The sequence below is a fragment of the Megascapheus bottae genome, chromosome 11, assembly GCF_031878675.1.
Source record: "Megascapheus bottae isolate mThoBot1 chromosome 11, mThoBot2.hap1, whole genome shotgun sequence".
Taxonomy (NCBI): domain Eukaryota; kingdom Metazoa; phylum Chordata; class Mammalia; order Rodentia; family Geomyidae; genus Megascapheus; species Megascapheus bottae.
The window spans coordinates 25,792,927-25,815,731 of record NC_143519.1 but is presented as its reverse complement, the minus strand read 5'-3'; the positions used below and the strand labels follow the sequence as shown (position 1 = coordinate 25,815,731).

The window sequence follows — 22,805 nt, the reverse complement described above, 5'->3', positions numbered from 1 at the left end:
TTCTCATATGCTTTTCTTCCATTTTAATCTCTTTTTCTGATAAGTCTCTCTTTAGTTCCCTTGCCCATTTAGTGAATGGTTTATTGGGTTTGGGGGGGGATTAGTTTCTTGAGTTCCCTGTAGATACTGGATATTAAGCATTTGTCAGATGTATTATTGGTGAATATCTTTTCCCAGTTGGTTGGCTGTCTCTCTACTTTGGCGACTATGTTTTTATCTGTTCAGAAACTTTTTATTTTTAGGTAGTCCCATTTATTGAGTCTTTCTCCAATCTGTTGTGACCCTGGGATTCTGTTCAGGAATCTTTTTGCCTATGCCTATAAGTTCCAGTGTCTCTCCTACTTTATCATGTAGCAGTTTCACAGTTTCCAGTCTGACGTTGAGGTCTTTGATCCACTTTGAGTTAATGCTTGTGCATGGCGAAAGGCTAGGGTCAATTTTTAGTTTTCTGCATGTGGCTGCCCAGTTTTAGTATGGATATGGTTATGGAAATATAAACATAACTATATAGACATAAAAACCTATGACTCTATAGACACAATGTTTTATTTCTTAAATTAATATGTTTCTGTGACATACAAACCCTTAGCCTAATTTGATTAAGTTCTGAATACTAAGTCCCAGTGATTGTAAATAGAGATTCCCTCCTTGAATACTTGTTTGTTAAACTTGTCATTTAAAATATGATGTAAACATAAGCCATATAATGAATGATTATTGTTCTTAAGGTAGTATGTTATCTCTCATCACTTTTGCTGTCCCTTAGTTATCTCATATTGTTACACTATCTCACTTTGTTATCTGATATATTGGATATATTTGTATTTGGTTATCTGAAATTGAATAGGGAACGGTGGAAAACAAGATGAGGGGTGGGGGGGAGGGAAATGGGGACCAAGACATGTGAAAGGGTATCAATGTATGGGAATTAATGCATCATCTATCTGGCAAATATCATGTAACCCTTCTATTAATTACAATAAAAAGTATATGGAAAAAATATGATGTAAAAATCAACATTAATAAATTCTAAAAAAAAAAAAAAGAAAGAAAGAAAAAGCCAAAAGTGGTACTGCAGCTCAAGTGACAAAGCACCAGCCTTGAGCAAAATAAGTTCAAGGACAATGCCCAGGCCCTAAGTTCAAGCCCCAGGACTGTCAAAAAAAAAAAAAATCCTAGTTCACCATGGAAAAAGGTTAAATATATTTTAAATCTTTACTATGGAAGGATCAATCAGCAGTTATATATGTAATACTCTAAGGGACATGCTATTTGTCAGGCTTTGCTTACTATATAAAATATTTGACTTTCTTTGAAATATGAAATACAGGTAGGAATGTGGCTTAATGCTAGAGTGCTTACCTAGCATACATAAAGCCCTGGGTTCAATTACTCCATACCACATAAACAGAAAAGGTGGGAAGTGGTGCTGTGGCTCAAAAGTGGTTGAGTGGTAGCCTTGAGCAAAAGAAGCTCAGGGACAGTGCCCATTCCCTGAGTTCAAGCCCCAGGACTGGGGGTGGTAGAGAATGAAATACTGAATGGTTGTTACTCACTTTTAACATTAAAACAAAGGCTGCTGAGATATGAAGTTTTATAACTGGTTACTTTAATTCAAAGTAGTAAAACTTTAGTTTTATGACCTTTGATATTATTGTTTTAATGCCAGTTTACAGGACATTATATTGCATTGTGTTTAGCCATACGATGTTAATCTTTTAGAATTTAAAACTTAATTCTTTTTTTTTTTTTTTTGCCAGTCCTGGGCTTGAGCTCAGGGCCTGAGCGCTGTCCTTGGACTTTCTCAAGGCTAGCACTCTACCACTTGAGCCTCAGCACCATTTCCAGCTTTTGTCTATGTATGTGGTACCAAGGAATCGAACCCGGGTCTTCGTGCATGCTAGGCAAGCACTTTAACCACTAGGCCAAACTCCCGGCCCCTAAAACTTAATTCTTTTCCCTAACCTTTTCTACAGTTAAAACCTTTAGTCCAGACTGTGAAGTTGGCCTAGTGTTAGAGTGCTTGTCTAGCATGCACAAAGACCCAGGTTCAATTTCTTGGTACCACATACACAGAAAAAGCTAGAAATGGTGCTGTGGCTCAAGTAGTAGAACACTAGCCTTTACAGAGCTCAAGGACCCTGCTCAGGCCCTAGGACTGTAAAAAAGAAAAAAAACTTAAGTCCATCCATCCATAATTTTTAATACTGTACTTTTTCTTACAAATATACTATATGAGAGTATATTATTTCATTATTGCAAGTTTAAAAAATCTGTTATTTTCTAATAAATCAATGAGTATTTTTCTAATCAAAAAGTCATGTATTTTAATATTTTTCAGTTGAAAATGAAGAAGAGGCTGAAAGGATTCTTTACGCTTATGGTTATGGTGCTAATGTTCCCACAACAGCTAAAAGACGACTGAAGCAAAGGTAAAATCAATATCCATTTCACATACATAATTAAGCTAAATGTATTATATACTACATTTTGATAATGTGCTGAGTTGTATGACAAAGTCACTTTATTCTCAGTATGCATAAATATTAAGTTGCTCGCAAAATGAAACAGTAGAGCCAGGAGTTTGGCCTAGTGGTAGAGTGCTTGCCTAGCATGCTCAAAGACCTGGGTTTAATTCCTCTGTACCACATACATAGAAAAAGCCAGAAGTTGTGCTAGCTCTAGCCTTTAGAAAGCCAAGGCCAGTGTTCAGACCCTGAGTTCATGCCCTAAAACAGGTTAAAAAAAAAAATAATAATATCACGTATCATGGCTGAATTAGGTTTCTTTTAATGGTAGAATAGAAAATAGGGTATACATTAGAATTTTCATAAATTTAGATTCAGTGACAAAGATTCCATTTTATTTATTTTCACATTTTATTTCAGATAAATATAAATGTTAATCAGTCACACATTTTTCTCTTTGTTTCTTACATTCTTTAATGTTTACCTGATGGGGAGAGAGAGATAGACATTGGTACAGGCAATATAAGTAACATAAAATAAAATATATCTTGTGTTTAAAATGAAATATTGGTTTAAATCTACTTATAAACTGACATGTTAAAATAAAACCACTTTGTAGGGGTCCAGAGTTTCATACAGTGCCTGCTTAGCATGCACTAAGACCTGTGCTTTATTCTTCGCTACCACATACATAGAAAAAGGTGGAAAATAGTGCCGTGGCTCAAATGGTAGGGCTCTAGCCTTCAAAAAGACCAAGGACAGTGCTCAGGCCCTGAGTTCCAGGCCTCACATTGGGGGGAAAAAAACAAACAAAAAAACGAAAAAACACTTTGGTCAACTACTTAAAAAAAAAAAATTGTTCTTGTTTTTGGTGAGTAATGGGGTTTGGACTCTGAACCTGGGCACTGTCCCTGAGCTCTTTAGCTCAAGGCTACTGCCCTATCCCTTGAGCCACAGCACCATTTCCAGTTTTCTGGTGGTTAATTGGAAATAAGAGTCTCAGGTTCTTAAGGAGGCACTTTGGGAGGTTCTTAGCCTGTAAACCTGGCTACCCAGGAAGTTGAGATCTGCGGATCACTGTTCAAAGCCAGTGTAGGCAAGAAAGTTTGTGAGACTTTTGTCTCCATTTAATTACCAAATAAGACAGAAGTGGATCTGTGACTCAAGAGATAAAGCTCTATCCTTGAGCACAAAAGCTCAGGAACAGTGCCCAGGACCAGCATAAAAATCAATCTGATAGGGTGTGGTGGCTTACACCTGTAATCCTAGCTGCTCAGGAGGCTGAGATCTGAGGATCATGGTTCAAAGCCAGCCATGCATTCAGGCCCTATGAGTGACAAAAAATAAAATAAAACCCTCCTGTGGAGAATCTTGTGAGTATAAGCTTGCTTTCTTTTCACCTCAAAGTTGTGTTCCTTTGAGATGGAAAGGCATGGTTGTTATTACACCTTAATTATTCTTAAGGAATAATTTGATATCCAAAGCTTTGAAGAGCCATACTGATTTATAATCCAAATAATCTTAAATGTCCAAATACTTGTGAAGATTCTACCACTGCACTAGCTAGCTATGTGCCTTGAACAAGTGCCTAATGGGAGTGCTATTAATACCCCTACCAGCTGTGCCAGGCATTCTTCTCATGGTGAGCCAGAGGGTTATTTTGAGGAAGTGCTTCTCAGGTCATCTAAACTGAGGGAAGAGAACGTAAGTCTAGCCAGCCAAAGAGGACATTTATGCATGCCTACACCCATTCATTCAACAGCTTTTATTGAGTGCCTACTATATGTATAAAATTGGCAGAAGATTCCAATTTAGGGCCTGATGCATTTCTAAAGTATGAGATATCCACATTTGATTTCTTAAGAGATATTTGTAAAGAATGCAGTGGCTTTATGTTCTCTTTAATTTATGTAAAAAAGCAATATATGACAAGCAGTATTTATGACAAAAGCAGAATAGTTTTTGGGAAAATCTGTACTTAGTCTTTCACATTCAAACTTAAAGATAAATTCAAAGTGAATTATAAAGTGACTCAGAACAGTAAGTAAAGGATTTTTCACTGTGAAGTTTTTATTACTTATGAAAGTAAATTAAAATTTCCAAAGAACTTAAACTGGATTTAAAATCTCATATGTATAACAACCTGAATTAAGTATTTTAAAGTATGGCAAGGTACCAGTGGCTTACACCTGTAATCTTAGCTCCTCAGGAGGCTGAGATCTGAGGATCATGGTTTGAAGACAGCCAGGGTGTGAAAATCCATGAGACTGTCATCTCCAATTAACCACCAGAAAGTGGTGCTGTAGCTTAAGGGGTAGAGTGGTAGCCTTGAGCTAAAGAACTCCGGAACAGCACTCAGGCTGAGTTCAAGCCCCACAGCCAACCAAAAAAAGGAAAAGTAATACTCAATTAAAGGAAAATTTCTGACATAAATGATGTTTAATTAGGTAAGCCTTTCATTCAAAATAACCATACAGAAATAAATGTATGTATTTTTTCTTAAGAGTTTTGGATAGTATGTGTACTTTAGGAGCTAATTTTTTTCCATCTCAGTCTACTATCATGCATATTGTTCAAAAAAGATCATTCTTGTTTTCTTAGGTTTTTTTAATTTTTTTTTGTGTGTGCCAGTCCTGAGGCTTGAACTCAGGGCCTGCACTCTATCCCTGAGCTTTTTTTGCTCAAGACTAGCACTCAACTACCTAATCCACAGCTCCACTCTGGCTGTTTTGGTATTTAGTGGAAATAAGAGTCTCACAGTCTATTCTGTCCAGGCTAGCTTTGTTTCACAATAATCAGATCTCAGTTTCCTGGGTAATTAGAATTACAGATGTGAACCACAGGACCCTGGCAAAAAAGATCATTCTAAACTCAAAACTTTTAATATTTAGGACTTTTGTTTTTGAATGCAATGTTGCTATTATTAAATTGGATAACCAGTGAAAAGTTTTCTTGGTTGTTTTTACTGAAATGAAAAGATGGACACAAAGTCACTATATGTACTTGAAATAGAGTAGACGTGCTAGTCATTTAGATCAGTTAATATGTTGTTGACTTGCATAGCTACTTTAGACAAAAATCAAGGGTTCTGAAACCTCTCAGCACAACTTGACTATTTAAAACAATTTTGAAATACATGAAGCATATTTATAAAACTGGTTTTTTATTTACCTTCTTTGATATCAGATTTTAATACCATTTTCCTATAAAGTAATAGCATAAAACGTCTAACCAAAATTTTCTGAAACAGGCAGGCTCACGCCTGTAATCTTAGCTATGCAGGAAGCTTAGATCTGAGGATCAAGGTTCAAAGCCAGCCTGGGCACAAAAGGACTGGAGACTCTAATCTCCAGTTAACCTCTAGAAAAAAAAAAACAGGAAGTGGGGCTTGGTTCAAGGGTAGGATGGTAGACTTGAGCTGAAGAGTTCAGGGACAGCACCCAGGCCAAAAGCCCATGACCCACAAAAAAAAAAAGAAAGAAAAAAAGGAAAAAAAAGAAATTCTGAAACATACAATAATTACAAATAAGTTAATCCACATTTAAAATTTTCATATTAGTATAAATCGTAGTAGCTAAGTATTATGTTAAACTCTTTCTGGAACACATTTGTTAGAAGGCCTTATACAACTAAGGTAGACTAAAGCAAAATGGTCTGTTCTTGACCTGACAGAACTTGAAGATCTGAAGTAATATTTTTATTTCAGTAGGGACTGTTTTGAAAAATAGTAAACAAGATTTTCTGGTTATGGTTTGAGTTGTGCTGCCACATTAAATGGTTAACACCCAGTTACTACCATGGTCTTAGTGTGATCAGAATACTTGGAGATGTTTTTAAAAGTTATAAAGCTTTTTGGAATGTAAGGTTTGCTGCATATATGGACCTTTTGCTATTGTATCTACCTAGTTACATGAAAAAATCACTTGGTGGAGTGAGTTTCATAGTAAAGGAAGGAATTCACCAGGGGAAATTAGCATTTTGTTTATTGCCTGGAAATTTGTTTTACTCTTAGTTCTCAAATGTATGAGTTCTCCTTTTTATCCTTGAGGAAATCATATTTGTCTCATTTGGATTAATATTAGGAATAGCCCTTTTAAAAGGTATTGCCATTCCATTCATGATCATTTTGAAAATGTGAATCTATTAAAAAAATCAAACATCATATAACTACAGAAAATAAATATGAGAATATATCACTGCAAAAAATTAATCACTGCATAGTCCCTAGTTATTTCCAATGCATCTTTCTAAAAACTACTGCCCATGTACCCCTATTGTTACGTTTAAAAAAACAAACAAACAAAAAAAAAAACTAAGCCGGGCTCTGTGGCTCACACCTGTAATCCTAGCTGCTCAAAAGGCTGAGATCTGAGGATCAAGGTTCAAAGCCAGCCCCGGCACAAAAGGACTTGAGATTTTTATCTCCTCTTAACCCCTAGAAAATGAGAAGTGGGGCTTAGCTTAAGGGTATGGTGGTAGCCTTGAACTGAAGAGCTCAGGGACAGTGCCCAGGCCGAGTCAAAACCCCATGACCAGCAAAAAAAAAAGAAAAAAAGAAAAATCTAGTAGAAACAAAGCTTCGATGTGCTCAAATTGAAAAGGATCAAAAACACACCAGTGTTTCTAATTTAACTAGTATGCTTCACATGTACTTTTTTTTTTTTTTTTTTTTTTTACCAGTCCTGGGCTTGAGCTCAGGGCCTGAGCACTGTCCTTGGACTTTCTCAAGGCTAGAACTCTACCACTTGAGCCTCAGCACCACTTCCAGCTTTTTTCTATATATGTGGTACCAAGGAACCGAACCCGGGTCTTCGTGCTTGCTAGGCAAGCACTTTAACCACTAGGCCAAGTTCCTGGCCCTCACATGTACTTTTTTTCAAATATCAGATCTCCAAGTCATTATCTTCAGGATATTGATAATGGATGACTCTTGCATGTCATTGCAAAGAAATCTATTACATCTCTTTGTAGAAAACTATAGATTTAATTTGCATAAAACTCCATCCCATCTGTAACTCTTTATTTCTTTTGTAATTATATTTACTTCCTAAACTGAATATTACACAACTATGGACCATATAGTCAACATATATTTGAAGTGAAGTAAGCCAGACTCAAAGGAACGTAGGCTCAATGGTTTCCCTCATTTGTCATTAGTATAAACCTTGGACTCTCCTAGCAGAGATTTACAATAGAATAAATCCTAGATACATAAGGCCATATAGGATGAGGCTAAATGAAAGAACCTCCAGGATATGGAAACAAGAGCCATATAATGTGTGATTGTTTTTCTTACTGTACTATGTTATTTCTCATCTCTTTTATTGTCCCTTGGTTATCTCATATTGTTACAGTATGTTACCTTGTTATCTGGTATATTCTATATATGTTTATTTGAAATAGAATAGGGAAGCGGAAAACAAGATGAGGGGAGGGATGGAGGAGGGAAATGGGGACAAAAACATGAGAAGGGGTATCAGTGTTTGTGAAGTAATGCACCTTCTATCTGGTGAATATAAGGTAACCCTTCTACTGATTACAATAAAAAAATAAATAGTAAAAAAAAATTGATCATGTATTTGTTGAAAAATTACTGTTTGGAAAGTACCCTAATGCCCTGTTTCTGTTGGAAACAAAAATATGAAAAAAATACATGTAAGAAATGAAAGATGAAAAAAATGAAATGAAAGAGGAGGGACCAGGAGTGTGGCCTAGCATCCACAAAGCCCTGGGTTCGATTCTTCAGTACCACATACACAGAAAATGCTAGAAGTGGTGTAACTCAGGTGTTAGAGCACTAGCCTTGTGAAAGCCCAAGGATAGTACCCAGGTCCTGAGTTCAAGAACTGACAAGAAAAAAAATAAAGAAATGAAGGATGAAAAATAAAAATAGAAATGAAGGTATTGCCAAGGTTTTTTAATTACCTGCATAAACAGGCGAGTGCTGGAGATATAGCTCAAGTGGTAAAGTACCTACATAGAAAGCACAAAGCCCAATAGTGCCCCTTACCTCCCAAAAGATATATAGCTGGTGTTATAAAATACTGATGGTTGAAAATAAAGTTGATATTTAAAATTATTTATTTATTTTTTGCCAGTCCTGAGCTTGAGCTCATGGCCTGAGCACTGTCCTTGGACTTTCTCAAGGCTAGAGCTCTACCACTTGAGCCTCAGCACCACTTCCGGCTTTTTTCTATATGTGGTACCGAGGATTCGAACCCGGGTCTTCATGCATGCTAGGCAAGCACTTTAACCACTAGGCCAAACTCCTGGCCCGATATTTAAAATTAACACACTTAATAGAAAATTAACACTTAGAGCCAGGCACAGTGGCTCACACCTGTAATCCTAGCTACTCAGGATTACAGGTGAGATCTGAGGATCGAGGTTCAAAGCCAAACCGGGCACTAAAGTCTGTGAGACTCATCTCCAATTAACCACCAGAAAACTGGAAGTAGCACTGTGACTCAAGGGATAGGGCAGTACCCTTCTCCCTGAGCTCTTCAGCTCAAGGCTACTGCCCAGGCCCAGGGCTCAAGTCCCATGTCTGACAAATAAAAAAGAAAAAAAAGAAAATTAAAACGTAGACTCATGTGTAGAAATATTATTATTGTTGTTGTTGTTATTATTATTATTATTATTTTGCCAGTCCTGGGGCTTGAACTCGGCCCAGGCACTGTCCTTAAACACTTTTTGCTCAGGGCTAGTCCTCTGCCACTTTTGACACAGCACCATCTCCAGCTTTTTCTGAATATGTGGTACTGAGGAATCAAATCCAGGGCTTCATGCATGTTAGGCGAGTACTCTACCACTAGGCCACATTCCCAGCCCTAAAATGTCATTATTTTATAGTCAAATTAGAGAGAACTTGATACATTTGCATTTGGAAATGAAAAACTACCTACAAACTATTTTATAAATCTATAGAGAATGTAGTGTAGTGGTTCCCTAAGGCTCAGGAAGTGAGAGAGCAGGAGATATTTAGTGAAGAAGGTAGGAGGATAGGGCAAGTTTCTATAGGGATAATGAAAGTATTCTAAAATTAGATTATAGTGATAGTTGCACAACTCTTAACTAGGCTAAAGACTGTTTAATTGTATACTTGAAATGGGTATAGTTTATTATATGTTAGCTGCATGTCAATTAAATTATGTCAGTAAAGCTGTGTTTTTAGAGAATAGTTGCCAGAAAAATGACTGTTTGTTCCATTTACAACTTCAGCTGTTGATTAAGACAAAACATTATGCCAGTTGAAAGAATAGAGTCTTAGATTGGAACAAGCTGTTCAATTCACTGTATAAATTATCAAAACTCATCTTTTTTTTTTAAATTTGGAATAATGAATTTTTTAAATAAAAATGTAGGGTGATAAATAAAATTATTCACAGACTTTTCCCTATATTCCTTTATCTAATGCTTAGGAAATGTTAAAAATACAGTACTATCCTTTCTGAGCTATAATTTTATTTAAAGAAAAGGTACCAGGTTTGGGAGTTTGGCCTAGGAGTAGAGTACTCGCATGAAGCCCTGGGTTTTTTTCCTTGGTACTACACACAGAAAAAGCCAGAGGTAGCGCTATGGCAAAAGTGGCAGAGGACTAGCCTTGAGCAAAAAGTGTATAAGGACAGTGCCTAGGCCCTGAGTTTAAGCCCCAGGACTGGCAAAATAATAATAATGACAATAATATTATTGTTTGTCATTATTATTATTAGGGGCAGAACTCTAGCCTTCAGCAAAGTTTCCAAGGAGCTAGGCACCAGTGGCTCACCCCTGTAATCTAGCTAATCAGGAGGCTGAGATCTGAGGATCTCGGTTCAAAGCCAGCCCAGGTACGACAGTCTGAGAAAGTCTTATCTCCAATTTACCACCAGAACACCGAAAGTGGCACTCTGCTCAAGTGGTAGAGCACTAGCCTTGAGCTGAAGAGTTCAGAGACAGTGCCCAGGTTCAGAGTTCAAACCCTACAACTGACCAAAAAAACAAAAAGCATCCAAGAACAGTACCAAGACCCTAAGTTCAAGCCCCAGGACTGGCAAAAAGGAAAAAAACAAAAAACAAAAAGATAGCTTCTTGTCATTGGAAAACATCCTGTCTTCTTGGATTAATGGAATTCACAATTCATAGGTTAAATTAATAGGTTAATATAGTAAATAAAAAAGAAATTAATATGAAATTTTTGTTACTGTAAAAACAGAGGAAGTCCTTATGAATGTTCTTCTCAACATTATTGCCAGTTCTTTAAAGAATTATATATGTTTTCCTCCAATAGTATGAAAAAAATTTTTTAATAGCTAAAGCTTTTTTTGTTTTCATGTATGGAACATTTCTACCTACAGAAGCCATAAGTGTTGTACCCTTCATCACAGTGGCCCCAGAGTGGTCATTGGTTTCTAAGCAAAGAAGCCATTCTATGGGTCCCTTGCTCTAAGCACACTGTTAAAACTGTTCTCCTCCTCCTCCTCCTCCTCCTCCTCCCCCTCCTCCTCCTCCTCTTCTTCCTTCCCCCTCCTCCTGATCCTCCTCCTCCTCCTCTTCCTCCTCCTCCTCTTCCTCCTCCTCCCCCGCTTTGGTCATAGGGCTTGAACTCCAGGTTTAGATACTGTCTCTGAGCTTTACATAAGGCTCTCTCTTTATACTCCCACTTTGATCCCATCTACTTCTAGTCTTTGGATGGTTAATTGGAGGTAAAAGTCTCACAGACTTTTCTGCACTGGCTGGCTTTGAACCACAGCCTTAGGTCTTAGCCTCCTGAGTAGCTAGGATTATAGGCCAGAGCCACCAGCACTCTGCAAAATGGTTTTTTAAAAGTAGAACCAGGGCTGTGAGTGTGGCCTAGTGATAGAGAGATTGGCTAGCAAACACAAAGCCCTGGATTTGATTACTTGGTACCACATATCCATTAAAAGCCAAAAGTAGTACTGTTGCTCAAGTGGTAGAGTGCTAGCCTTGAGAAAGCTCAAGGACAATACTCCAACCCTGAGTTCAAGCCCCAGGACTGGCAAAATGAAAACTGGAACCAGCGGCTGGGAAGGTAGTTCAGTGGTAGAGTGCTTGCCTAGCATGGACAAAGCCCTGGATTGATTCCTCAGTGTACCGCATGAACAGAACAAGCCAGAAGGAGCGCTATGGCTCAAATGGTATCCTTGAGCTAAAGAAGCTCAGGGACAGTACCCAGATCCTGATTTCAAGCCCCAGGACTGCAGGAGGTGGGGGAGGGGAGAGTGAAACTAGAACCTCATGAGCACTGATAGCTCATGCTTGTAATCCTAATTACTCAGGATGGAGCTCTGAGATCTAAGGATCACAGTTTAAAGTCAGCCCAGCCAGGAAAGTTCACAAAACTCAGTATCTCCAATAAACTATTCAAAAAAAAAGCTAAAAATAACCCTGTGGTTCAAGTGATAGAGAGCTAGCCTTGAGCACAAAGAAGCTCAGGAAAAGCACCTAGTCCCTGAGTTCAAGACCCAGAACCAGCAAAAAGATAAAAGTGAAACTAGGGGGCCGGGAGTTTGGCCTAGTGGTAGAGTGCTTGCCTAGCATTCATGAAGACAAGGGTTCTATTCCTCAGTCCCAAATACATAGGGGAAAAAAAGCCAGAAGTGGTGCTGTGGCTCAAATGGCAGACCACTAGCCTAGAGTAAAAAGCCCAAGGACAATGCTCAAGCCCTGAGTTCAAGGCCCAGGACTGGCACACACACACACAAAAGTGGAATGAGTATGCTGGTGTGGTGCTACACTTCTGATCTCAGCACTCAGAGGCTTGTGATGAGTTCGAGGTTAGTCTCAACTGCACAATGAGACCCTGCCATACAAACCTAAATAAATAAAGTGGAATTGGAACACCTCGCATTTAATGGGAGTTTTTTTGTTTTTGCAAGTCGTGGGGCTTGAACTCAGGGTCTAAGTACTTGGGCTTTTCTCAAGGCTAGCAGACTTGAAATTGAAAGGTTTTTGGGTTTTTGGGTTTTTTTTTTTATGACAGTGGAGAGAGGCTGTAAATTTCTATCTTGTAGTCCTTTTTCTTTTTTTTTTCCAGGGGAGGTGGGGGGGATGTTGTTGGTCTTGGGGCTTGAACTCAGAGCCTGGGTGCTGCCCCTAGCTCAAGGCTAGCACTCTACCACTTTGAGCCACAGCTGCACTTATGGTTTTCTGGTGGTTAATTGGAGATAGAGTCTCAGACTTTCCTGGCCAGGCTGGCTTTGAACCGCAGTCCTCACATCTCAGCTTCCTGAGTAGCGAGAATTATAGATATGAGCCAACGGTGCCCAGCATTCTGGTAGAGGAGGCACTCTTTTTAAGAGCTAGAAACCATTACTTCAGTAACCCTTGTATGACAGTAGTATATTTTAATACTATTTTCAGAATTCTGACTTGTTCGTGTGTTGGGTTTTTTTTACTGTTATTTGACTCAATATTTTTCTGCTAACATTTAAATATTGTTAGGTAATTTTCTAGGACACAAACATATTTTGAATATCTTAGACAGTATTCCATTAATTTTCTCATATTATTCACTTTAGCGTCCACTTGGCAAGAAGAGTGCTTCAGTTAGAAAAGCAGAACTCATTGATTTTAAGAGACTTGGAACAGAAAAAGAACCAAGTAACACAGCTTTCACAAGAGGTAAATAACTTAAACTCACTAAAAACAAATGTTCATTTTAATTCTTTGTAACTCCACTTATTTTCTGCACAGTGACAAAATATGGCATTTTCTAGTTTAAAAATGACTTCACATTTTCTGAAGCTAAATATTAAGGCCCTATAAAATAATGTACAGCAAAACTGAGAACAAAAAAGAGATTAAATGCCTAGACTAAGTATAAATGCAGACTAGACAGACAAAGCTTTGATTTCTGAGAATATCAACTGGCAAAACAGGTTTGGCAGATTTGGGTGACATTTGAAGTTTTTCACTAATACTTTATTTTTGAAGTAGATTTACTTTGTAATTTTTCTTGATTAAAATATTCATTAAATAATTTACATTTAGAAAGAGTCAAATTTACTATTTTTATGTACTAATATATTATTTAAAGAAGTAAACATTACATAGCATATCACCTACTACTTGGCGAATATAACTGTAACCCCTGTATACATTACAATAAGAAAATACATAGCATATTAATCCTCTATATTAGAGGGTTTTAAGTATTTTAGGGCAGCTGTTTTTTACACTTTTGAAATTCATCATAAGACATTTTAAACCAAAGTTGCCGTTTCTCTAATATTTCTTTTTATTTCCTGAACTTCAGCATAACATATATTTCTATTTTGACATTTAAAAAATGTTAAAGCTATCTTACAATAAGCTTTTATTTTATATATGCCTCTGTATTCTGTATGTTCTAAAACTAGACGATTACAAAGATCTTATTCTAAAATTTAAAAATAAAGAAATGTCTCATATTACTACCGTGTTTGGCATGATGGGATGGTGGTGGTGTAGTAATACATACTAACAACCAGCTTTTCCAGAGGGGAATGAGAGCTCTTTTTGTAGCATTTACTTTTGTCTGTAGCCTCTGACTGACCACAAGCTGCCACATGAAAGAAGGTCCAAGCAGCATGCCATCAAGTAATGTTTGTAGTAGGCAATTCGCATATGTAAATTTAAACATAGGTGATAGTAAGTAGTTATTGAGGATTTACTCCCTTCATTTTTTAAAACATTTTATTGTCAGGATAATGTACAGAGGGGTTACAGTTACATTTGTCAGGTAGTAGGTGCATTATTTCTCACCCCTTCACTCCCTTCATTTTTAATGAAATTATTTTTATCATAAATTTAGATTATTTCACTTTTAATTATGGTTGCAATTTACAAGCAGCTTACATAGTTCAGTTAACACACAAGCTCTCACAAGCTGCTACAAGCTACTGTAGCACCTTACTGGATACAAGAGTAAAAGGATAGAGTAACATCTAAAGAAACAAATGAAAGCTGGTGCATTGGCTCACGCCTGTAATCCTAGCTACTCAGGAGGCTGAGATCTAAGGATCAAGGTTCTAAGCCAGCTTAGCACAAAAAGACCTGAGACTCTTATCTCTAACTTCTAGAAAATGGGAAGTGGGGCTCGGCTCAAGGGTAGTACAGTAGCCTTGAGTTGATGAGCTCAGGGACAATACCCGGGCCCAGGGGTAGGGTAGTAGCCTTGAGCTGAAGACTCAGGGACAGTGCCCACGCTGAGTTCAAGCCCATGACCCACAAAAAAAAAAAAAAAAAGAAAAGAAACAAACAAACAAACAAATGAACCTTGACTGCTATATTATAGATGTCTCAGCTTGTAATTTCTTAATAAACTGTGAACAGTTTTATAAAACACAATACTGAAATATGTATATACTTCCATGTCTGTATATCTTTTTACCGTCTTTTTAAAAAAAACTGCCTTCCTGAACACATCTGTTAATTGAATGAGAATTTCTAAATGTTTATACGCATATAAATTATTGAGAGAAAATGAAAGAAATTAGAAATAACTTGTAATTAACCTTGTAGGAAGCAATTTTAAAATAAGCTGTAGCTGAACTGTTTGTAATATAAAATGATATGATTCATGTGCTCAACTTATATTCAGGGGGGAAAAGAACTTAATTTATATATAAGTTCATTAGTTAGGTGCTTTTGTATAAATTTTATGTAAAATATTTAATTAAAGAAAGCATCAGTATCCATACACTAAAGAACTGATACCAACTCTAGTATGTAATATTTCCCTAAAAACTGAAAATAGGGCTGGGAGTTTGGCCTAGTGATAGAGTGCTCACCTAGCATGAACTGGACCCACGTCCAGTTCCTAGGTACTACATACAGAAAAAGCTGGAAGTGGTGCTGTGTGCCTCAAGTGGTAGAGCTGTAGCCTTGAAAAAGCCCAAGTACCAGTGCTCAGGCTCTGAGTTCAAGTACCAGGACTGACCAAAAAAAAATTGAAAATAAAGCCGGGGGCCAGGAGTTTGGCTTAGTAGTAGAGTGCATGCCTAGCATGAACGAACACCCTGGTTTGATTCCTTGGTACCACATACATAGAAAAAAGCCGGAAGTGGTGCTGAGGCTTAAGTGGTAGAGCTCTAGCCTTGAGAAAATCCAAGGACAGTGCTCAGACCCTGAGCTCCAGCCCAGAACTGGCAAAAGAGAGAGAGAGAGACAGAGAGGGGGGGGGAGAAGAAGAAGAGGAAGAAGAGGAAGGAGAAGAAGGAGAAGAAGGAGAAGGAGAAGAAGGAGAAGAAGAAGAAGAAGAAGAAGAAGAAGAAGAAGAAGAAGAAGAAGAAGAAGAAGAAGAAGAAGAAGAGGAGGAAGAAGAGGAAGAAGAGGAAGAAGAGGAAGAAGAGGAAGAGGAAGAAGAAGAAGAAGAAGAAGAAGAAGAACAACAACAACAACAACAAGAACAAGAAGAAGAACAACAACAACAAAAAAAATAATAATAATATAGGAAGAAGAAGGAGGAGGAGGAGAAAGGAAAATTAAGCCAGCTGCCAGTGTCTTATGCCTGTAATCCTAGATACTCAGCAGGCTGAAATCTGAGGATTGCAATTGGAAGCCAGCCTAAGCAGGAAAGTCTGTGAGACTCTTCAGTCAAATAAACTCAGAAAGGCTAAAAAGGCCACTGTGGCTTAAGTGGTAGAGCACTATCCTTGAGCTCAGAGACAGTACTCAGGCTCAGGATCAGATTTTTTTCAAAAAGAAAGAAAAAGAAAGGGGAAAAGAAAAAAGGAAGGGAAGAAATAAGATCACCCCAAAACAATAGGGACCCAGCCTAGCTCTCTCTCTCACAAGAAAGAAAGGAAAGAAAATATTTAATTTTAAAAGTTCTCATAGAAAGAAATTGTATTGGTAAATTCAACAAAATTGCACAAAATAAAGTCAAGTGCCAATAGTCTTAGCTGTTCAGATTGAGAACTGAAGATCACAATTCAGCGCCAATCTGGGCAAGAAAGTCCATAAGTCTTTTATATCCAGTTGAACACCAAACAGTGAAATTGATGAAGCTGTGGCTCCAGTGGTATAGTACTAGCCTTGAGCACAAATGCTCAGGGTCAACACCCTGGCCCTGAGTTCAAGCCCCAGGATCATCATGCGCACACACACACACACACACACACACACACACACACTACAAAACTTTTAACATATATATGTAACCATGAAATCATCACCAAAGTCCTTCTTTTCATACCTTCCCCATCCTAATTTCAAAGCAAATACTGATTCACTTTCAGTTACTATACATTAGTTTATATTTCCTTGACTCAAACATAACAGGAATCATATAGTGTGCACTTTTTTTTTAAAGCCTGCCTACTTTCACTCTGGATAATAATTTTAGTATTCATCCATAGTTCATTACTTTCCATTGCCAAGTAATTTTTTTTATCAGTCCTGGGACTTGAACTCAGGACCTGAGCACTGTCCTTGGACTTTATCAAGGCTACTGCTCTACCACTTGAGCCACAGCACCACATCTGACTTTTTCTGTGTATGTGGTACGAGGAATCAAGCCCAGGGCTTCATGCATGCTAGGCAAGCACTCTACCAGTAAGCCACACTCCTGGCCCCTCATTTACTTTTTCTTTTCTGTGTGTGTGTGTGTGTGTGTGTGTGTGTGTGTGTGTGTGTGTGGTGTGTTTGCCAGTCCTTGGCATGAACTCAGGACCTGAGCACTGTCCTTGGACTTTCTCAAGGCTGGAGCTCTACCAATTGAGCCTCAGAACTACTTCTGCCTTTTTTCTATATATATGTGGTACTGAGGAATCAAACCCAGGTCTTCATGCATGCTAGGCAAGCACTTTACCACTAGGCCAAACTCCCAGCCCCCTCATTTACTTTTTCATGTAGTAAGTTCATTTTCATACAAATTAAACTAATACTAACATCCACGATTAAGCCCATATATGCTTTAGTTTCTTCTGAGTTAGTAACTAGAAATAGAATAGCTAGATCTTAGCGTGGATGAATAAGCAACTTTCCAAGAAACTACAAGGCTTTTTCAGAATATTTAATACCATCTTGTATTTCCAGCAGAACTTTATGAAATTACAGTTCCATGGAACCATTAGTTTTTTTAATGTTATCTAGGGTAATAATAGGTGTACAGTAATTCTCATTGTGTTTGAGAGTTGTTTTTCATATTATATTATTTTTATTGTTTTGAGAAAGAATCTTATTATGTGCTTGGAAGTCATGATTCTCCTGCCTCAGCCTCTCATTGCTGAGAGTACAGATGTGGGCTACTACTCCCAGCTTGTTTCCTTTTCTTCATTTTATTGCTTTTTCTTTCTTTCTTTCTTTCTAATTTCCTTTGGACTAGGAGAATTTTTTCCTTATTGTACATGATTTTTTTGTGTTGAATATTTCCTTAGGGTAAAATTATAAGGTCAAAGTATATGTACACATTTATCCTTGGTATAAATTAGCCTTCAAGGATAAAAAGGTTTATTGCCATCAGAAATCTGTGAGAATGATTAGATATTCCTGCTGGTTGTATTTTTCAATGTGGGTTTTTTTTTGTTTTGTTTTGTTTTTGCCAGTCCTGAGCCTTGAACTCAGAGTCTGAGCTAGCGCTCTACCACTCGAGCCACAGCACCATTTCTAGCCTTTTTCTATATATGTAGTATCAAGGAATCGAGCCCAGGTCTTGGTGCATGCTAGGCAAGCACTGTTACCACAAGGCCAGCACTGTTACCACTAGGCCAAACTCCAGACCCTTCAATGTGTTTTTGTGTGAAATGAAATCATCGCAGACCAACACCCAGCCCTCTCTCTGTCCTTGCTGCCTTGGTTTCCCCAGCAAATCCACAAACTATGAGGCTAAACCTGTTCATTTGTCAGATTGAGTTTAGTGTCAGTTAATAATGGCTGAGACCCTACTTCCCCCTCTTCCCATTTGCCACCCTATTTTCCAGAATTATGAACTAGTCTTGGGTTTATAAACTTTCATACACTTCCTACATATGTTATTTCAAGTACATCCTCAGAATCTTGCCAAAAAAGTGTTCCATAAGCCGAGCGCAGTGGTTCATACCTGTAATCCTAGCTACTCAGCAGGATCTTGTTCAAAGCCAGCTTGGGCACTACAAAGTCCATGAGACTCTTATCTCCAATTAACCTCTAGAAAACCAGACGTGGAGCTGTGACTCAAAGGGTAGGGCAATAGCCTTGAGCTAAAGAGCTCATGAACAGCACTTAAGCCCAGAGTTCAAGCCTCATGACTGACCAAAAAAAAAAAAAAATGTTTCACAGACTGTTACCATGAGTGCCTTTCCATTTAGTTTATTAGCTTATTTGTAAATAAGCCCTCATTTCTTAACTATTTCCTCTAAAAATCTTATTTAAACTACTGATTTCTTTTTTTTTAATATTTTTTATTGTAATTAGTAAAAGGGTTACATGATATTTGCCAGATAGAAGGTGCATTAATTCACATACATTGATACCCTTTCACATGTCTTGGTACCCATTTCCCTCCCCCCCCACACCCCCCACCCGTCTTGGTTTTCCCCCCTTCCCTATCAAATTTCAAATATCCAAATACAAATAAATTCAATATATCAGATAACAGAGTGAGATAATATGAGATAACCAAGGGACAGCAAAAGAGATGAGAGATAACATAGTACATTAAGGACAACAATCATTCATTATATGGCTTTTGTTTCTATATCCTAGAGGTCCTTTCAATTAGCTTCATACTATATGGCCTTATGTATCAAGATTTTGCTCTATTGCAGATCTCTGCTAGTAGAGCCCAAGGTTTCTACTGATTATGACAAATGAGGGAAACCTTGAGTCTGGCTTACTTCATTTAATATGATTTTTTCTAAGTCTTTCCATTTCCTAACAAATGGGGCGATGTCATTCTTTCTGACAGCAGCATAGAATTCCATTGTGTACAAATACCATAACTTGTTGATCCACTCATCAACTAAGGGACATCTAGGTTGGTTCCATATCTTTGCTATGGTGAATAGTGCTGCAATGAACATTGTTGTGCTAGTGGATTTAGTATGTCCTTGTTTCTGGATGGTTGGGTAAATGCCAAGTAGTGGAATTGTGGGTCATAGGGGAGTTCTATGTTTAGCCTTTTGAGGCACTGCCACACTGCTTTCCATAGTGGTTGAATGAGTTTACACTCCCACCAACAGTGTAGTAGTGATCCCTCCTGGCCACATCTCCTCCAGCATCTTAAACTACTGATTTCTTAAGCATACCTACTCTTCATTGGGATAAAACCAAAACCAACCTAGCTGTACATCAATGTGTCATAGAACTGACTTGGTCTTACAGGCAAGAGAAATGTGTTCTCCCTTCACACTTAATGTACATCACAGGAACATTGAAAGAACTGAACTCCCAGCACCAGATAAAACTGCAAAAAAGAAAAACATGATTGTTCCCAAGCACTAGCTCAAGGCCATCCCAAGTTAGAAAGCACATCTCATAAGCTTTGGGAGGACAGGATTTTCCTGGGAATGTTTTTTTATTATTACATTTTATCTGTTATTACCTGTTTTATGATTACAATGGTTCCTTTAGAAAATAGAATACATATTCTTCCTGGGCATTGTGCTGTTACTGTTTTTTCGTTGTTGTTTTATTTTTTTGCCAGTCTTGAGGCTTGAACTCAAGGCTTGGGCATTGTCCCTGAGCTTCTTTTGCTCAAGGGTAGAACTCCACCACTTGAGCCACAGTGCCACTTCCAGCTTTTTTCACATATGTGGTACTGAGGAATCGAACCCAGGGTGTCATGCATGCTAGGCAAGTACTCTACGACTAAGCCATATGCCCAGCCAAAACAGAGTTGTTGTTGTTGTTGTTGTTTTTTGAACTCTGCCTGTGAGCCGTCCCTGAGCTCTTCAGCTCAAGTCTGGCACTCTACCACTTTTTTTGTTGTTGTTGTTGTTTAAGGCTTTACTTAGACCCATCTAAGACCTACAACAGCTGATCACTGTTGATCAGCTGATAATGCTATAATGAGAAATACTAATGTGAGGAAGAGATATTATATTTAATCAAGCAGATGCTATACTGGTGTTCTGAAGGGTTTCTTCTTCCTTATGGAATAAGAATGTTAATGATTCTTAGAGAGTGAGAATGCTGCTAATTAATTATTTCTGCTTCTATATATTACAAAAGGTTCATTTATGTTTGGTTTTCACATTACTTAGTATTACTGGCCAAAAACTGAGCTTCAAATATAATTCTCATACTTATTATTCTTGTAGTTAGGTTGCTTAAGACCCTATAAGGAGACAATTTGACAATGTTTCATGCATATATTAGTTATATTTTTGTGGTATTTTTTTTACTCTTACAGCCTCTATCTACTCTTTCTAACTTTTTCTAGTTCCCCAAAACAATTTCAACTGATTTTATTGTTCTATTTTCATACGTGCAATCAGCCATATTTATCCTCTCATCTTCTCTGCCCAAACCCCTGTTGACTCTTGCTCATAATGCCCACCCTCCTGACAAAGCCTACTTCTCTTCTTCCCCTTACCTGCAAGCAAGTTCACCTTTTTCACTTTGTGTGAATGTGTATGTTTGTGTCTGTGTGTCTGTGTATATGTAAGAGGGGGGTGGAGAGAGAGAGGGGGGAAGAGAGAGAGAGAGAGAGAGAGAGAGAGAGAGAGAGAGAGAGAGAGAGAGAGAGAGAGAGAGAGAGAAACCATCCATCATTGAAATGGGAAAGAAATTACTTTATAAATTAAGTTCTCTGTCAAACAAATAAAGTAATTAATCATTTTTGCATAGTTGGATTTTTCCTTGATAACTTATGATTAACTATATTTTTTTTCACATAAGAGCTCCTTGTGAATCGTATAATTCTTCACACACAGCCCAATCAGCATTGTATATAATTGAGCTACCTGAAAATGAATTTCTCATCTCGGGGCATGGCTCTAACAGTTGAGACTTGCCTAGCAAGTCCCTCAGGGGACAAACATTTGAGCTGAGAAATTCTACTGAGTGACTTTAACCTCCCATCCTTCTGGGGCCTTTCATTCCCATAAACTGTGTACTTTGTTTGGACTTCATGTTACTATCTCTTCAAGTCTTCCTAATTTTCCAATCTGTCAAGCCCCTCATGGTTTTATTGTTTTCCTTCCCAGCCCAGGACTCTGTCTGCCATGTGAGTAATCACTAGCTCTCCAGAGCACTTTTTGCCAAATAGATCCATCAGGCATCTCTCAACAATCTCTACCTTCACCTGAGTGGCTGACAATCCAGTAGTTATTTTGGAAGTATTTGGTGTCTCACACATTTTTCCTTTCTGGGCTGGTATTAAACTGTGATCCTGGGATTTTAGCCTCCTAAGTAGCTAGGGTTATAGGTATGAGCCACCAGCACTTGGTGAAGAAAAAAGAGAGGAAATCTCTTTTGTGTGGTAACATGGTGAAAAAAATCTTTGGAAATTTTTTATTTTTGCTACTTGGAAACATGACAAATTCATGCATGATAGATATCAGCCATGTTGTCATTACTCTGACAGTGTTTTTGGTTTTTTGTATCTATCCTACTTCCCATTACAGTTAAGTTTACTTCCTAAAACTATCAGTTCTGTCATCTGACTCCTTTCATAAAATCGTGTAAACTGGTTTTCCTTAAACTGTTTGCCAGAATATTTTTCAGTATCTCCACTTACTATTTTCCTTTTTTTGTTGTTTTCTTTTCAAATAGTCTAGTGTAGTATAGATAGAAAAATATCCATTTTATCATATCATTATATGGTATTATATTCCTGCATCAGTAATCTTCTTCCAAACTGGACAATGCTACATGCCTAATCATTAATGTTCAATTTTATCTACTGTGATATGACATATAAATACTCTAGAAAGTTTATCTTTTTGCTTTACAAAGAAGCTGTTCTCCTGGCTCTAGTCTTGTAACTGTGATGGTGTATTACTTAGCTGATGTCTTCATAATGTCCTCACATCCCTGTCTTTAATTGTACCTAATTGTACCTCCATGGTAGTTCTAAAATGCTAATCATAAGCAGATCATTGATGGCTCTTGATTATAATCCTAGCTACTTAGGAGGCTGAGATCTGAGGATTCCAATTCAAACGCAAGCTTGGGCAGGAAAGCCCATGAGATCCTTATCTCTAATAAGCTAACTGGAAAAAGCCACAAGTAATGATGTGGCTCAAGTGGTAGAGTGGTAGCCTTGAGCACAAAGGCTACAGGACAGTACTCAGTCCCTGAGTTAAAGCCCCAGGACCAGGAAAAAAAAGGAGGAGGAGAAGGAGGAGGGGGATGAGGGGGAGACAGCGGAGGAAGAGGAGGAAGAGGAAGAAATCTACATTAATATAGGAAAAAAGCAAAAAATGTAGT

At 37.8% G+C, this 22,805-nt stretch overlaps 1 protein-coding gene and 1 non-coding gene across 2 annotated transcripts in view; one reads left to right on the top strand and one right to left on the bottom strand.

Moving 5' to 3' along the window:
* The window catches only part of Pibf1 (progesterone immunomodulatory binding factor 1), a 151,037-nt gene that overhangs the window by 74,820 nt on the left and 53,412 nt on the right, over window positions 1–22,805 (top strand). The window contains exons 13-14 of the mRNA XM_090342044.1: window positions 2,342–2,432; window positions 12,989–13,091. Coding sequence (XP_090198170.1) covers window positions 2,342–2,432; window positions 12,989–13,091 — 194 coding nt within the window. The remainder of the gene's footprint in view (window positions 1–2,341; window positions 2,433–12,988; window positions 13,092–22,805) is intronic.
* LOC150056843 (small nucleolar RNA SNORA11) lies at window positions 10,780–10,905 on the bottom strand. Its single transcript, XR_016537217.1, has one exon. It is a non-coding gene; the product is annotated as a small nucleolar RNA SNORA11 (small nucleolar RNA).